The sequence below is a fragment of the Mesoplodon mirus genome, assembly GCF_964341445.2.
Source record: "Mesoplodon mirus genome assembly, chromosome: 13".
NCBI classification, from domain to species: domain Eukaryota; kingdom Metazoa; phylum Chordata; class Mammalia; order Artiodactyla; family Ziphiidae; genus Mesoplodon; species Mesoplodon mirus.
This window is the reverse complement of record NC_138989.1, coordinates 8,921,545-8,939,303: the sequence shown is the minus strand read 5'-3', so window position 1 is coordinate 8,939,303 and position 17,759 is coordinate 8,921,545. Positions and strand designations below refer to the sequence as shown.

General features: G+C 42.5%; 1 protein-coding gene and 1 pseudogene across 5 annotated transcripts in view; both read right to left on the bottom strand.

Moving 5' to 3' along the window:
* The window catches only part of TCTN1 (tectonic family member 1), a 33,424-nt gene extending 28,310 nt beyond the window's left edge, over positions 1-5,114 (bottom strand). For all 4 annotated transcript variants that reach the window (XM_082641371.1, XM_082641372.1, XM_082641373.1 and 1 more), the window contains exons 1-2: positions 4,824-5,114; positions 1,290-1,410 (exon numbers count right to left, since the gene is read on the bottom strand). In XM_082641371.1, coding sequence (XP_082497497.1) covers positions 1,290-1,410; positions 4,824-5,043 — 341 coding nt within the window. In that variant the 5' untranslated portion in view covers positions 5,044-5,114. The remainder of the gene's footprint in view (positions 1-1,289; positions 1,411-4,823) is intronic.
* Positions 5,115-9,295: 4,181 nt separating this feature from the next.
* On the bottom strand, positions 9,296-9,638 carry LOC309814625 (large ribosomal subunit protein P1-like; annotated as a pseudogene). The gene has a single exon. The product of its transcript is annotated as a large ribosomal subunit protein P1-like (transcript).
* Between the last annotated feature and the right edge of the window lie 8,121 nt (positions 9,639-17,759).

The following is a 17,759-nucleotide window of genomic DNA, read 5'->3' as shown; positions in this document are numbered from 1 at the left end:
GACTATTAGTTTTGATTTCAGTATTTCTACACTTCATGTTCAGGAGAAAGTCACAAGCAAAACTAACAAAAAATTCTGAGGTCCTCTCCTGAGGGCACTAACTTCTAAACCATGAGGTCCACAAACCACACCTAATTTTGTAAATAAGTTTTACTGAAATGTAGTCGTGCCCATTCATTTACATATTGTCAATGCTGCTTTTGCTCAACAATGGCAGAGTTGAGAAGTTGCAACAGAGACCATTATGGCCTGCAAAGCTTATTTATTATGTGGCCTTTTACAGAAAAAAGCTGGCTGACCCCCATTCTAAACAGTCTATATCTAAAATTACAGTACTGGCTAATTTTTTTTAAACAATTACATTCTAAATAATGATCTCAAATCGGAGCAGATACCTCACTCTCAGGCTCCTGGTACTTACTAAGACAGGAAAACAGAATGATTTTCAACAAAGACTGAACCACAATATAGTCCAGCTAGCCAGAAAAATAATCTGACTACAACACCCCATGCTCCAAGCATTTTTACAATATCAGAAGTAGATTCAATTTCCCATTGGTCAATAAAATTTCCCATGGGAAAAACACATCACACTTCCAAAAAGCATTCAACCTATCAAGTTTCAATCGCTAAAACTTGATACAAGACTAAATGTAAATTAGCTATCTCTGAATAATAAATTGGTCCCATCCTGAATAAATTAACCTCTCTTAAGTGCTGCTATTTTATCTGAATTATGAGAAGCAGATAAATCAGAAGAGATTATTTCTTTACCTTATAATCGGCTGGGAATGTCATTTTCCATTATTCTCCTAGACAATGTGAACTGTGAGAATTCCTGGTAGATTCGTCCATCAGAAATGTATAAACAAAGCTTTCCTATCTACTTAATTTTTTGTTACAAGTATTATGTCTACAACAAAAGCTGTAAAATTAAACTGTACTTTTCACCCTAGGCTATACATGAGACTAATTCACAGATACAAAAATGTGACACCTTATCTGTTTACAAATCACAGTGAAACGTAATTCAATATCTGAACACAGAGATTTCATTATACCGTTTGTAAAAAGTACACTCTCTCTTCTCTTTTGCCTGAGCTATCATCTGGCTGGATGCAAATAAGGGATAGACACTCTTCTACATATTGGTTTGGACAGCATTCCAATGATGCAAAATTCAGAAAATCAGGTTTGCGTTTTTCAGCCTGGGGGAGTTTTCGCTTTCTGTCCCCAAATTTTATAAACTTGGTCCAATTTTATCAAACCTGCATGTGTCACAAACTTACATGACAACTGGGATTGAGCAGGCAGAAAAGACACTGAAATCCACGGAGCTGCAATCAGGATCACAACAGCAGTTGACATCACACAGTGCTGGAGACAAGTCACAGACACACAGAGCAGCAACTACAGAAACAAGAGAGGTGGGGTGCAGAGCGTCACGATCAACAGGTAGCGACTGGCCCCCTGCCACTGCAAGGTACCAAAAATCCATCTCATACAGAAGGTCCATTTTATTTTTCCTATTGCACTTTGGGGGAAATTTGTGAAGTGAAAATAAGTCAGTTTGAGCACTCCTCCATCCAAGGTTTCCCCAAAGTGGCTAATCATCTGACTCACCTGGAAAGTTCTGTTTGTGTTCTACCTAGACTCTGATTTGGTAGCTAACTATGAAACCAGACACCTGTTTTTCAAAAACTTTCCAGGTGATGCTGATAATTAAAAAGTTTAAGAACCAGCACGGTAGATCACTTGCCTGACCAAAAGAACCACCAGTTTAACACTGCAGACTCCTGAGCCCCTCCTCCGGAGATTCCAATTCAGAGGAAGGGCCCACTTAAGGCTGCGGAGAATCAGCGTTCTCTATCTTGTTCCTCTCAGACGTCAACTGCAGCTTTGAAGCTGAGCCCACATTCACAGGCTATTGGCCAAGAATCAAACTGGCTCAAGTTCTTTGTACTTGGGATCCTAGAAATATCTTTCGTAATTCAGACAATAAAAGCATGGGAAGGGCTTCCCTGGTGGCGCAGTGGTTGAGAGTCCGCCTGCCGATGCAGGGGATACGGGTTTGTTGTGCCCCGGTCCGGGAGGATCCCACATGCCGCGGAGCGGCTGGGCCCGTGAGCCATGGCCGCTGAGCCTGCGCGTCCGGAGCCTGTGCTCCGCAACGGGAGAGGCCACAACAGTGAGAGGCCCGGGTACCCACCCCCACCCCCCAAAAAAAAGGCATGGGAAGAGGTAGGAAGCCCCACTTAGCAAATTTTAATTCTTAATAATGATAACTACCTGGATTTTTAATTCCCTATTTTAGTCTGTCAAACAGGGGGGCAAAAAACCTTTAAAGAGATAGCAGAGCATGAGAATGATAAATACTGAACTCATGGTAGTTTAATTACTGCTGGAAGGGAGGGAATAAGATCAGTGCTTCAATCTTACCTGTAATGTTTTCTTTTTTTGAAAAAGGATTTCATGCACAAACAAATTTTAAAAAGGGATCTCAAGCAAATGCTGGTAGACAATACATACAACATTCTTATTTGCATTTATGAATTATTTTACAATGTTTCCCTCTAGCCAAGGACTCCTTTGTGTGCTCAGAAGTGTTGAGGCACCCTGCCTTATGTGTTCAAAATTAATGTTGATTTGTTTTACAAAACTTAAAGCCTTTGTAGGTAGGTAGCTATAAGACTACTAGGGACAAAGCAATAGTGTTTAATAACTCTACTTAGGAAAAAAAAAAGGTCTCTATCCATGTGAGTATACTTAATCAGCCAACAAGTATCTGTTGAGCACTCCCAGGGTCTAAGTAGCACTCAGCTGCTCTCCCAAGCCTCTTCACGTCTACAGGGTACTAATGAACAGAGCTCACTTCAAGATGAAAGTTATCATCCTTCTCTTCCACCTGTAACCCATTCTGCAAACGGCTGCCCAGTTCTCCACTCTGACTCAGTCTCCTGCTACAACATGTACCCAGGGTGTGACCTAAAATCAGGCAAGTAATTCACTAACATGAAAAATGGGAATAACCCAACATCCTAACGTTATAAGGATTAAATGAGATACATCACAGATGAAATGCTTAGCACAGGGGCTGCTACACAGTAAGCAGTTAATAAATGCCAGCTGTCATTTATTATCATTACTTGCACAGGTCTAAACAGAGGCCCTTTAAAAAGACGAAGGAAAGGGACTTCCCTGGTGGTGCAGTGGCTAAGAATCCGCCTGCCAATGCAGGGGACACGAGTTCGAGCCCTGGTCCGGGAAGATTCCATATGCCGCAGAGCAACTAAGCTCGTGTGCCACAACTACTGAGCCTGCGCTCTAGAGCCCGCGAGCCACAACTACTGAGCCCACGTGCCACAACTACTGAAGCTCGCATGCCTAGAGCCCATGCCCCACAACAAGAGAAGCCACGGCAATGAGAAGCCCGCGCACCACAACGAAGAGTAGCCCCCACTCGCCGCAACTAGAGAAAGCCCATGCGCAGCAATGAAGACCCAACACAGCCATAAATAAATAAATAAATTTATTTAAAAAAAAAAAAAAAGACGAAGGAAAGTGTAAATTCATCCTCCCATTTTGGAAAAACAGCCCTGAACACCTATTAATGATGGTTCATGAACAGCTTCATTTTGGGGAGAAAGTGCATTAACAGATGAAATATTTACATGGATAAAAGACAACTCAATCCAAAAAATCTTAGAGAATTTCAGATATTGAATACTCTGCTGTATTCTGTCCCAATTTATCACTTAACTTCCCTACTAATTCATCAAATAAATAGTTTTTATATAAAACAAAGCTTTTTTATATTGAAATAGCAAATATATCTCTCTGTACTTTTTCTTAGGACTACTCATAACTTATAAAGGAGAAATAATGGTTCAGTAACTGAAGTTAAGTCCTAGAGTTCAGAATGTCAGCCAATGATGACTTTTCCGTCTACTAATACTGAACCTTACTCAATTTAAGAAAAGATCTTTTTCTCTTAAGAAGGGATAAAAAATACTGCATACCTATTGGAGTTACAGTCAGAGGGCTTAAAAGGGATTTTTTTGAGATCACAAACCCCTTTGACAAACTACTCACTGCTATGAACTCTCACCCCAGAAAAATGCATATTCACAAAAGTTTGCACTCTATCTTGGAGTCACAGCTATCCCCTGAAGTCATCCATGTCAAATCAGATTACTAAATAGTCACCAAATCTGTGACTCAAGGATTAGATCACTTTCTGAGAAATATGTTAAATATCCCTAAAGATGAATCTTAAGAAGTGGATATAACCCCTCACCCCATAACTTCCCACCTCCAACTCAACACAGGAGGAATCCTGGGTTCTTATAATTCAAGTCAACAGACAGGGTCCTTTACCTAGTCACTTTCAGTAAACTAGACTTTTTGCGTCTCTTTTTGATAAGTGAAAAGTTCAACGTATCCTATGCACTGAATTCCCACAACTGTCTACAAACTTTCGATTTAATTTTGTGTTCAGCTGCAAAGCTACAAGCAAGTATTCATTCATTATCACCTTTAGCGTTAATGTTGTCCAAGACCACTGCAAGTACTTTCAAAGCTTTTTATATTGTCCCACTTGGGCTCTCTGAGCCTCGGTTTTCTCATCTGTCTGACAGTGAATAATAACATCTACCTCTAACGGTTGTTGAGAGAATTAATGCCTATGAAACACTTAGCAATGCCTGCACACAATAAGTGGTCAATAAACGTTAACTACCATTATTATTACATCCTCACCCGGGCTACCACCCCCCGCAGTCTGGATCACTGTAGATCCCCAAGAATTGGCACTTGGTACCCACCGTCCGTGACCGGGGTGGGCCTGGAGCTGGAGGAGGGCCTGGGAGCCCTGGGGGTTTCATGGGGCCTAGGAGATACAGCAGGTCGGAAAGTCGTCGGGGTTGGCTTCGTGGAGTTCAGGGCCTCCGTCGTCACCACTGGGGTGTCCCCGGCCTGAGCGCTCACGGAGGCCCAGCAGTCCAGGAGCAAGAGCAGGAGTGACGGGAGATCCCGCAGCCCCATCACCCAGCGGAAACCCGCGCAGCTAGCAGCCAAGGACCGCGCGCTACCTGGCAACCGCGGCGGCTGGGTGCGGGGCATCACGGGAAGGGTCGCGAGAGGGCGCGAGAGACTGGGGGCGGAGGGCGGGGGCGGGGCCTGGGCGAGGCGGGCGGAGGGCGGGGGCGGGGCCTGGGCGGGGCAGCCGCAAGAGGCGGGGATGGGGGCGGGGAGAGGGGCGGGACTGTGGGACGAGGGCCTAGGGCAGTGTGAAGCCCGTGGACACCTGGGGCTTGCGAATCTCGCATGTGGTTTCCAAGCGGACTGCGGTACTTGTTTAAAAAATGCAGATTTAGGGGCTTCCCTGGTGGCGCAGTGGTTGAGAGTCCGCCTGCCGATGCAGGGGACACGGGTTCATGCCGCGGTCCGGGAGGATCCCACATGCCGCGGAGCGGCTGGGCCCGTGAGCCATGGCCGCGGAGCCTGTGCTCCGCAACGGGAGAGGCCACAGCGGTGAGAAGCCCGCGTACCAAAAAAAAAAAAAAAAAAAAAATGCGGATTTCCAGGTTCCACCTCAGGGGACTCTGAATCAATAAGCCTAGGGCAGGGTCCAGAGATCAATATTTTTAACAAATGTCCTAACACAACCAGTGGGGGGGACAGAAATTTTGGGACCCACTCTCCTAAAGCTACTAAATAGGGCTTTTTGAAGGAGCAGAGATGACATCACTGTCCTTGAATTTTCTCTTACACCTGTCGACACTTTCTTTGCCGTTTTTGTTTTAGCCCACTTAGGCTCTCTGAGCCTCGGCTTTCTTATCTGTATGACAGGGATAGTAACTACCTCTAGGGCTTGTATCCCAGGAAGTCTCCAGATAACTTCTGTTCACTGTGTTGTGATAAGGGGGACAGATGAAAACTTAATAACTTTTTCTACAGACAAAAAAAATTGACAAAAATTAAGTAGAATGATTTATAGGTGTTAAAAGGAAAAAACAAAGCAAATCTACTGTAACTCTACAAAATGAATTGAAGACCACAAGACTCAGGAAAGCCCCTCAGTTCTATGCTGCCATATTTATAGAAGTATTCCAGCCCAGGTATGTTGGCTATATCTTTGATACTTAATCTCCTTACAATTCAGAAGTGAATGTGAAAATACTTAAACGTATCATGGTAATTATTCAAGAAACACATTTTTCCTATTCAGAAGAATGCCAAGGGAATTCCTTGTCGGTCCAGTGGTTAGAACTCGGCGCTTTCACTGCTGGGGGCCTGGGTTCCATCCCTGGTTGGGGAACTAAGATCCCACAAGCCACGGCGCAGCCAAAACTAAATAAATAAATTAAAATTTAAAAAAAAGAAGAATGCCAAAATAGTATATATACCTAGTTTATTAAATTTATACAGCAAAGCTAAATCATCAAAATGACATCTTTAGCACCTTCCTATGGCATTCCAGAGAAAGTGTATAAAATATAATTGGATCTAATGTGTAATACAGATATTTCCAATTCTTTTCTACAAAGGATTGTTTTAACATCCACCTGAAATTCTGGACCACTTTTAATAACGCTTGTATGTAACATTTTCCTTTAAAAAAACCAAACTATTATTTTCCAAACCTTCATCTCATAACTTCTAAATCCAGGATGACTTGTTTTTCAATCTTCTCTTTACTTCCAGCCCTCTACTTTCTTTTCTAGACCTTAATATCTGTCAATCATGTTGTCCTATTTTCTGTTTTGAAATTTTAGTCTCTTGGATTAAATTTTGATAAAGTGACCGTCAGTTCTAACATTTTCGAGTTCATGGTTTGGGAAATAATCTCACCACCCCTTTTGGTTCAATCTCAAACACTCCGTAGGTGGCCCAAAAGTAATTTTATGACATTTTACACAGTCAAGATGAGGGCTTCATCAGCTCAGATCCATTTTGCAAACCTTGGGAACATTGAAACTTTTCATTTCACAGCTGACTCCTTTCTGCCAGTTTTTTTTTCATCTTTCAACCCAAAGGATCCTTTCTCCCTTCCTTGTCCCCTGGCCTTGGCAGGTTCCCTCATTAAGATGGAAGGACACAAAGAAGGGCCAAGATCTATTTCCATATTTTGTCCAAAACTGCAGCATTTGCGTTGTGCGTAAATGTTTGTGACCTAAAATGTCCATCTGTTTCTCTAGGATTATTGGCATTCTCAATTCCTTATAGCCTGTGCCAACGTTGGGAGGAATCAAGACAATTTCAGCTTTTTGGAATTCTGCACTTGGAAGCTGCCGCATGTGAGGAGCTTGAAAAACCAAAGACAGGAGTAGCTGGGTGGAAAATAGCTGAGTCTGACTTCATATAGCAGTGATAACCCCTCTGTCTTGGTCTTTGGTGTGGTTTGGGGTGAGTTGACTATTATTGTTGTTATTATTATTGCTAAAGTCGTGGCTTCTAATCTGTCTAAAATTAAGTATGCAGTTTTGCCTATGATTAAGTATATACACCCATCTTTATTCATCCGAGCCAAATATTTTACAAATAGGGAGGCAGAATCATTAGGCTTTATAAAGGGATTTCTTAGAATGACAGGAGATGAAGCCTGTGTGAGGAGGAAGGACTGACTCTATTGTTTTGACTGAAGTGAACCGTCCAGTAATTCATTTCTAAATCAACACCCAGAAGAAAATAATCCCCAGCTTCTCTGCTCCTTGCATTTCCCACATGCCTAGTCAACCACCAGATACTATTCTTGTTCTTCAAATGTTTTCTGAAACATTATGGGGGCAGAAGGGCTATTTGAGCAGACTTCACATTCTTGAAAGGTCTCAAATTTACAAGTTTGACCTTTTCTGAAAATGAAGCAATAAATACCGTCACAGACATGCATTGACAGGAATGAAACAATTCTTTGTTTACCAGACAACTTTAAACTTGCATCCTATTATTGGACCATACTGAAGTCTGAATAAACTAATCGGCTTTTTAAAAATTAATTAATTAATGTATTTATTTACTTTTACTTTTGGCTGCGTTAGAGTCTTTGTTGCTGCATGCGGGCTTTCTCTAGCTGTGGTGAGCGGGGGCTACTCTTCATTGTGGTGGTGCGCCGGCTTCTCGTTGCGGTGGCTTCCCTTGTTGCGGAGCACTGGCTCTAAGCACGCGGGCTTCAGTAGTTGTGACACACGGGCTCCATAGTTGTGGCTCGCGGGCTTGTTTGCTCCATGGCATCTGGGATCCTTCCAGACCAGGGCTCAAACCCATGTCCCCTGCATTGGCAGACGGATTCTTAATCACTGTGCCACCAGGGAAGTCCCAACTAATTGGGTTCTTAAGAATAACTTTAAAGGGCTTCCCTGGTGGTGCAGTGGTTGAGAATCCGCCTGCTAATGTAGGGGACATGGGTTCGATCCCTGGTCCAGGAAGATCCCACATGCCGTGGAGCAACCAAACCCATGCGCCACAACTACTGAGCCTGTGCTCTAGAGCCCACAAGCCACAACTACAGAGCCCGTGTGCCACAACTACTGAAGCCCACACGCCTAGAGCCCATGCTCAGCAACAAGAGAAGCCACCACAATGAGAAGCCCGTGCATTGCATGAAGAGTAGCCCCCGTTTGCCGCAACTAGAGAAAACCCGCGTGCAGCACAAAGGCCCGACGCAGACAAAAATAAAATAAATTTTTAAAAAAATACTTTAAAAAAGAATAACTTTAAAAATTATTTTCAGATTGAAACATTTCAATCACAATAAAAGGTACAAAAAAGACCACTGTACACTGCACCGAGATCATTCAGATTTAACATTTTTTCACATTTACTCCACATTTCTTTTTAGTCAGTTTTATTGAGGGATAATTTATATACAGTATAAATTTTTACATACAGTTTTTTATATACAGGTTTTCTCATGCACCAATGTACAGTTTTTTTGGTATAAAGTTTTATGATTTTAACTAACACATACAGTCATGTAACCACAACCATAATCAAGATACAGAACAATTTTACCAGGGAGAAAATTTCCCTCATGCTCCTTTATAGTCAGCCCCTCCTACTGTCCCAGCCCTGTAAGACATTGACCTACTTATTTTCTGTCCCTGTGGTTTTCCCTTTTCCAGAATGTCACATGGATGGAATCATACAGTATGTAGCCTTTTGAGCCTGGCTTCTTTCACTTAACCTAATGCCTTTGAGATTTATCCACATTGCATATATCAACAGTCTGTTTCTTTTATTATTATTATTTATTTTTAAGAGCTCAGCTTTTTATTGACAATGTTACTAAAGATGTTTAGTCAAAAAGACCAAAGCCCATGTCATCATCGGACCCTTCAGATTCTTCTTTCTTTGCTTCTACTTTCTTCTCCTCAGCTGTGGCAGCAGTGGTGGAGGGGGCAGAATCTCATGCTGGGGAAACACCAGCTGCTGGGGCAGGTCCACCAGCTCCCACGCTGCAGATGAGGCTCCCAATGTTGACACTGGCCAAAGCCTTTGCAAACAAGCCTGGCCAGAAAGGTTCAACATTTACACCAGTGCTTTAATGAGGGCATTGATCTTATCCTGGGTGACCATCACCTCATTGTCGTGTAGGATGAGGCCGAGTAGAGGCAGATGAGCCCTGAGACGGAGGCCATGGTACGGGCCAGTGCTAGGAGGGGGCTCGTCACCGGATGAAGTGAGGGCCTCACCCCAAGGCGGCCTTAGCTTCCTCGGAAGGACCGAGCACCTTAGCGGCAGCTGAAGAAAGGGGTGTTTCTTTTATTACTTTTATTATTATTATTATTGTTAAAAAACCCACATACCATTAAACACCATCTTAATCATTTTTAAGTGTACAGGTCAGCAGTGTTAAGTGTTTTCGTGTTGTGCAACAGATCTCTAGAACATACATCCAGAGGAGCGTGGGGTGATGTTTCATTGTGGTTTTGAAAAACTCCTATGTTTTCTGCTAGGAATTTAATAGTTTCAATCTAGTTTGAGTTAATATTTGTATTTGGCAATAGGTAAGGGTCTAATTTCATTCTTTTGCATGTGGATATCCAGTTTTCCCAACACCATTTGTTGAAGAGACTGTCCTTTCCCCCTTATATAGTCCTTGCACCACTGTTAAAAAATAATTTGGCCATATATGCAAGAGTTTCTTTCAATCCACTCCTTTCTATTGCTGACAAGTATTCCATAATGGATATACCACGATTGCTTCATTCATTCACAAGTTGAAGGATTTTAAGTTTTTCCAGTTTTGGGCAATTCCAAATAAAGCCACTGTAAACATTCACATACAGATTTTGTGTGATTTTCATTTCTCTTGGGTGCATAACTAGGAATGAGATTTATAAGAAACTTCAGATTTATAAGAAACCTGCCTACTTCAGATTTATAAGAAACTTCCCAACCTTTTCCCAAAGTGACGTACCTTCTGCATGCCCACCAACAGTGTATGAGACTTCAGTTGCTTCTCATGCTCGTGAAAACTTGGTATGGTCAGCTTTGTTTTCAATTTCATTTTTAGCTATTCTAATAATTGTGTGGTGGTATCTCACTGCAGTTTTATTAGTTGGCTTTTAATAAATCCAATCATCTTGTCATGGCACATTTACATGGCACCTTAACCTTGGGGTTAAAATGAATTTGTTAAAAGAATTTGTTAAATATTAAATGAAGAACTTAATTCTTCATTTTTCTGTAAACAAAGAGCCTCAGAAAATGGAAGTGGGCTTCCCTGGTGGCGCAGTGGTTGAGAGTCCGCCTGCCGATGCAGGGGACACAGGTTTGTGCCCCGGCCCGGGAGGATCCCACATGCCGCGGAGCGGCTGGACCCGTGAGCCATGGCCGCTGAGCCTGCGCGTCCGGAGCCTGTGCTCCGCAACGGGAGAGGCCACAACAGTGAGAGGCCCGCGTACCGCAAAAAATAAAAATAAAATAAAATGGAAGTGAGCTGACCTCATGGTACCACTGAAGGGCACTGCTCTCTCCTCCCCCACTTCAATTTCTGTTTCCATGTTGTAAACATGTTTTCATCATTTTGTTCTCAGGATCTGCAGGTAGCCCCATTTTCATCCACCCCTTACTGGCAGCCTGTGAGTGAGTTCTTCTTGAGGCCTGAACCTGCTTCATTTTGCCTGGTCATGGGGTCAGGCATTTCTGCTACAGCTTGTTTAAAGCCTTTACCTTTTGTTAACCCAAATTTGTTGGAAAGAACGTGGAGACCAAAGAAAAGCAAATACAAGACTGTGTAAGCCTATGTCAAAAGCACCAACCTCACACTGTTAAAGCATGTTCTCCATGCCCCAAATCAGAACCCATGGTCTGACAAGCGTGCAGGTAGTTAAGAAGACAATTTAAAAATTAGAATGTCCTGGAAACATCAGAATTATTATAGTCATAGTTATGAAAAATCTGGATGGAATTAACCCTAAATCCAAACCCCAGAATCCCCATCTCTACATTATTGTCCATTTATTAGGGGGGGAGAAAAAGATGGCCTGATAAGAAAAGATGAAGTTTAACTAGGTCTGTTTGGACAAAGACTTAAATTGGTACCTCTTTTTAATAGGGATCATTTGTGCATTCCTTAAGACAAATAATGAAAGTCCGTCCAATCTAAATCTAGCTGTAGTTTCTCCCTCAGAGGGCAACTGCTTACTATAGTGGGATAATAAAAGATCAGTCATATTTTAACTTCTGTCACCTTCTAACATGAATCAGCCTAAAAGTTTCCTCTTAAAATGTTCTCTGCAAGACATAAGAAGCTGGTAGTTGTAACAGTTTCTGGGGAGGAGGAAGGAAGGAGAATCGATCTTCAATCTATTTTGCAGGTGTTACTTTTCACTTAATAACTAATTTTTTGTTTTGGCCATGCCTCGTCGCTTGCAGGATCTTAGGTCCCTGACCAGGGATTGAACCCAAGGCCACAGCAGTGAAAGCGCCGAATCCGAACCACGGGACCTCCAGGGAACTCCCAATAACTAATTTTTATTTTTTATTTTTATTTTTTTTATTTTTTTTTTGCGGTGCGCGGGCCTCTCACCGTCGCGGCCTCTCCCGTTGCGGAGCACAGGCTCCGGACGCGCAGGCTCAGTGGCCATGGCTCACGGGCCCAGCTGCTCCGCGGCACGTGGGATCCTCCCGGACCAGGGCACGATCCCGTGTCCCCTGCATCGGCAGGCGGACTCTCAACCACTGCGCCACCAGGGAAGCCTAATAACTAATTTTTAAATTAAATAAACACAACAATAAAACAAAAAACATATGTTCCCTCTCTTAATCCCATCATCCCTATGTTCCATCAGGGGGAGCATTTGGAAAATAGGGCACAAATCCTTTCCTCCTGCCAGCCCTTCCCAGCATCTACTGCTCAAACCAGACATGAAAGCAAATTTTAAATCTTGTGAACATTTTTCAAGTCTAAAAAAAAATTAGACTCAAACAAATTGTGTAGTCTTCTATGGCTGTACTGTAAGAAGTGTTTACTTTGAGGACTTAGTGAAAATACATCTCACTGTTCTTGAAATTTTTTAAAGGGATGGCACAGGGGGAGACCCAGGTAACTTCTGTTGGTCATCTGGTCACCATGACTTGGAGGCTGGCCTTGGATTTTGACATTTCAGAAACAAACTCTTTCCAGATCAGCCCAGGATTCCTGGGTCATGGTAAGCACATCTTCCATAGATCGAGAGAAGTCCATGATTGATCCTACTTATCCTTCAAATTTCACCTCCTCCAGGAGGCCCTCACAAATTTTGGAGCAAGACCAGGCTGTTACTCTTGTTCCATCCCTTATTAGCTGGGTGACCTTGAGCAAGTTATTTAACCTCTCTGACAAAGTCCATCATACTGATGTTTCCAATTAAAATTAAGACTAGAGGGGTTTTACTTAACCATGTTGACCATACCTATTTCCTTTTTTCCACACCATAAAGCTTGGTTCAAAAACTCCAACATAATTTATTATTTGCTTTGTCCCAAAATACACGTAGCATAGTGCTAAGTCTCAGAATAGTAATACCAATACTACCACCAAACACATGATTATTAAAAAAAAGTTCCGATTTTTTTTTAGCTGCACACTTTCACTTAACCCCTCTGTTTTTAGCATGTGGCCTCATCTCCATCCTTTTCTCTGACTGCGATCTCTGAACCTAGAGCTGTCACGTTTCAAGTTTGCCAAAGAATAATCTTTGCAGGGATTGGGGTAAGGAGTCACAGGAGGGAATCTGGGGTTAACAGCTCCTAGTATAGGTGTACAATTAATGATCTGTTTTCAGGGGAATTCCCTGGCTGTCCAATGGTTAGGACGCCGCGCTTTCACTGCCAAGGGCTCAGGCTTACTCCTCACTGGCATCACCTTCCTAGGGTTTCTCCACTCAGCTAAATCATCCATCTACTTCCTATCTTCTAAAAAGGATTTGACATCTCTCATGAGCAGTCATCTTCTCTCCTGTTCTCTGTGAGTTTAGACCTTTTGGATCCCTTTTCTATCATTTTAGTAGTGTTCAGGAGAGAGCAGAGATATCTGCATGGTTTCCATTTGCCATGTTTCTATGTTTCCTATAAACATTTTCCACATCAGGCATAGTGAGGTAGTATAGTGAAATGATTAAACGCACACATTCTGAAGCCACGATGTTTGGGTTCAAACTCCTAGTTTTGCCACCTTCTAGCTGTGTAACTCGGTCATGCTTTCTCTGCTCAGATTCCTCATTTATAAAATGGAGATGACTAGTGGTACCTACTGCAAAATTGTGTGTGCGTGGGATGGTGCTGGGCACTTATTAAGCACTCCAAAGGCTTTAAATGTTATTAAAGAAAAGGTGCAGGTTTCCTTAATTGGAAAGGACAAGATGATGTTGAGTAATTCTGTCTTAAGCTAAAGGAGAAAAAACTGATTCTCTGGTAATCTTGCCTTGCAGTTGACTGTATTTTCCTCAGGGCCTAGCAGTTCTGAATCTTGCAGTTTCACGTTTCTTCCTGCAGGTGGCAGCCTTTGTCACCAAAACTTTGTTCCTCACACAGGGCTGACAGTGAGGGGAAAACAAACCCTCTGTCTTTAGTCTTTCGTTGGATCTATCATTCAATCAACAAATATTTTACTGAGCACCTACTATGTAGGAACCAGGGAAGCAGCAGTGGTCAAGTACACACTATTGCTGCCTTCTCAAAACTTGCAGTTTGCAACAGCTGTAGAACTTAATTCAAAGAAGCTGAGAGAACATCCCAAGAAACCCTTCCATGTGAATGTACTATGAGGCACCAGCCCTAACTGGAGTCCTAATTCCAAGACAGAATGCCCTGTTGAGCAAAATGACGTTGTAAAGGACATTACTTAACACTAATTATTTTTCAGGCCTCCTTGCCCTTAAACGGAGGTGCATTGAGACAGTCACCAATGCACAAAGCGGGTGTTGGGGCATTGAAGTGGGTGGACAGGAGGATTTATGAATTATAGGCCAGAGATGACAACTCTCCAAATGTCCCTCAACTTTTAAGCCAAACGTCTCCTTTTTAAGAAAAATTAGCCAAAATTTGCAAATAAGACCAAGAGAGGGCAATGTAGCTCTTGCCATGTCATCTAGGGCATTGATTAACAAGCCCACCCAAGGATTAATTCTCTACCGGGGGTTGGCAAACTTTTTCTGTAAAGGTCCAAGATAGTATATATTTTAGGCTTTTGGGCTATCTGCTCTCTGTCAACTACTCAACTCTGTCATCATAGTACTCTGTTGTTTAGAGCAAAAGCAGCCTTACACAATATGTAAACAAATGGATGTGTCTGTGGTCCAATAAAACTTTATTATAAATGCAAGCAGCAGAGCCAGATTTGGCCCACTGGCCATATATGTAGGCCAAGGAACGTATCTTTGTTTGCTTAGCTATTTACTATTTATTAAAGGCTCAGATTTTTGTCTGGTTTGAGTTCCAAAGTATTCCTTTCCCGTATAAAAAAGAATCCCAAAGCTTATCATTTTTATTACCCTGCAGAGATTAACCAGTTTAGTATCTAAGACCCCTCCTCAAATATCTACTTCCTCAAAATGCTCTCTGAACCAGCTTCACCATCTTACTGTTTCCTCTTTAACAAGGTGAAGAAATTTTTGACATGTGATTATTCTCTATTTGAATGAGTCATGTTTAGACATTGTTGTTTGCTATACTTTTGTTGTTCCCTGGTAATTAGCAGTGAAACCTATTAACTAAGAGCCCTGTGTTACCATGGAGGGTAGCAAAGAAAGAAGGAACTTAGGAACTGTATCTCATTCTGTTGTCAAACTCAGAGGACAGAGGAGGGAAACCCCGTGAAGGGGAACAGAGTTTTTGTGCCTTTGGCAAGGAGTTAAAAGCCAATATAACTTCCCCCCAAATTCCCCTCCCCTCAGCCTGCATAAGCTTTACTTCTTTATACTTCCAAAAATGGACTGTGGGAGGAGTTATTCTATCTTATCCACTCTCGGAGTTAATCTGTAGGTTTTCACTTCCACATTCAGTACTGAAGTCCTGGCCTCCTCAAATTGACCTTTTTTTTTTTCCTTAGCCACGAGGCTTGTGGGATCTTAGTTCCCCGACCAGGGATCAAACCTGTGCCCGCTGCAATGGAAGCACACAGTCCTAACCACTGGACCACCAGGGAATTCCCTCAAATTGACTTTTTAAAGCAAGCCCCACACTGAGGTGTTATGGACTGAATGTTTGTGTCCCTCAAAATTCATATGTTGAAGCCCTAACCCCCAGTGTGACTGAAATTAGTGATAAGGCTTTGGGGAAGTAACTGAAATTAAATGAAGTCATAAGGATGGGGCTCTAATCCAATAGGACTGTGGCCTTATAAGAAGAGGAAGTCATGTGAAGACACTATGAGAAGGTGGCCATCTGCAAGCCAGGAAGAGAGCTCTCATCAAAACCCAAGTATGCTGGCACTCTGTTCTCAGACTTCCAGCTTCCAGAACTGTGAGAAAATAATTTCTGTTCTTTAAGCCATCAAGTCTGTGGTATTTTGTTATGGCAGCCTGGGCTGACTGAGACATCGCCAAACTTATTCCAGCCCAGGACATTTGCATTTGCTCTTCCCTCTGCCTGGAATGCCCTTCCTCCAGAACTTTATTTTTTTCTTTATTTATTTGGCCGCACCAGGTCTTAATTGCGGCACACGGCATCTTTGTTGCCACGTGCAGGATCTTCCTTGCAGCATGCGGGATTCTTTAGTTGCGGCATGCAGGCTCTTAGTTGTGGCATGTGGGATCTAGTTCCCCCACCAGGGATCAAACCCAGGCCCTCTGCATTGTGAGTTCAGAGCCTTCACCGCTGGACCGCCAGGGAAGTCCCCCTCCAGAACTCTGTACGGCTGGCTGTTTTGCTCAAATTTTCACTTAGATCTCAGTTCAAATGACACGTATTCAGAGAGGCTTTCTCTGCCCACCGTAATGTAGCCTCCCCACTCCAGTTATCTCCCTGATTACTAATGAAATTGGGTCTCTTTTCATATGTCTATTGGATTTTCTCTTCTGAAATGCCTCTTGTTAAAAGATAAACTGAGGCAAATCAAAAATTTTAATAAAACGAACACAATATTGTAAATTATACTTAAATTTTTAAAAAGAAAAAAATTTTAAGAGTTTATTTGAGCCAAAATCAATTTGAATCGGGCAATGCCAAACCAGATGTGGTTGGGAGTGCTTCACTGACAGGAGCTAGGGGCAAGACTTTTATTGAGAAGATGCAGAAGCAAAGCAAGGAAGTTATTTGATTGGCTGCACTTAAGTGGTTGCCTCATTTGGGAAAGACTAGTTGCTGTTTGTGATTGGTTGTCTTTAGGTTTCGATTTCTTAACCTTGAGGCATTTACTTTTTGGCTGGCTTATGCAGGCTGCTAAGGCCTTAGAACCACCTCAATCTAATGACCTCCTTGTTTAATTAATTTAACATACTGCTGGGCATTTTTTATATTTTTCTACTTTTCTATTGAGTTATTTCTTTTTCTTTACTAATGTGAAGGAGTTCTTGATGTACTCTGGATACTAAGCCTTTCTTGGTTTTATGCATCACAAATACCTTCTCTCAGGCTGTGGCTTATCGTCTTTATTTAAGTATTTTTTTAATGGTGACTTTTGTTATGCAGAAGCTCTAACCTTTTAAAAAATGTTAACTATGGTAAAACATGCATGACATAAAATTTAAGACAGCTTTTTTTTTTTTTTTTTTTTTTTCTGTACGCGGGCCTCTCACTGTTGTGGCCTCTCCCGTTGCGGAGCACAGGCTCCAGACGCGCAGGCTCAGCGGCCATGGCTCACGGGCCCAGCCACTCCGCGGCATGTGGGATCTTCCCGGACCAGGGCAAGAACCCGGTCCCCTGCATTGGCAGGCGGACTCTCAACCACTGCGCCACCAAGGAAGCCCAGCATTTTTTTTTTTAACATCTTTATTGGAGTATAATTGCTTTACAATGGTGTGTCAGTTTCTGCTTTATAACAAAGTGAATCAGCTATACATATACATATATCCCCATATCTCCCCCCTCTTGCATGTCCCTCCCACCCTCCCTATCCCTCCCCTCTAGGTGGTCACAAAGCACCGAGCTGATCTCCCTGTGCTATGAGGCTGCTTCCCACTATCTATTTTACATTTGGTAGTGTATATATGTCCATGCCATTCTCTCACTTCGTCCCAGCTTACCCTTCCCCCACTCCCCGTGTCCTCAAGTCCATTCACTACGTCTGCATCTTTATTCCTGTCCAGCCCCTAGGTTCTTCAAAACCATTTTTT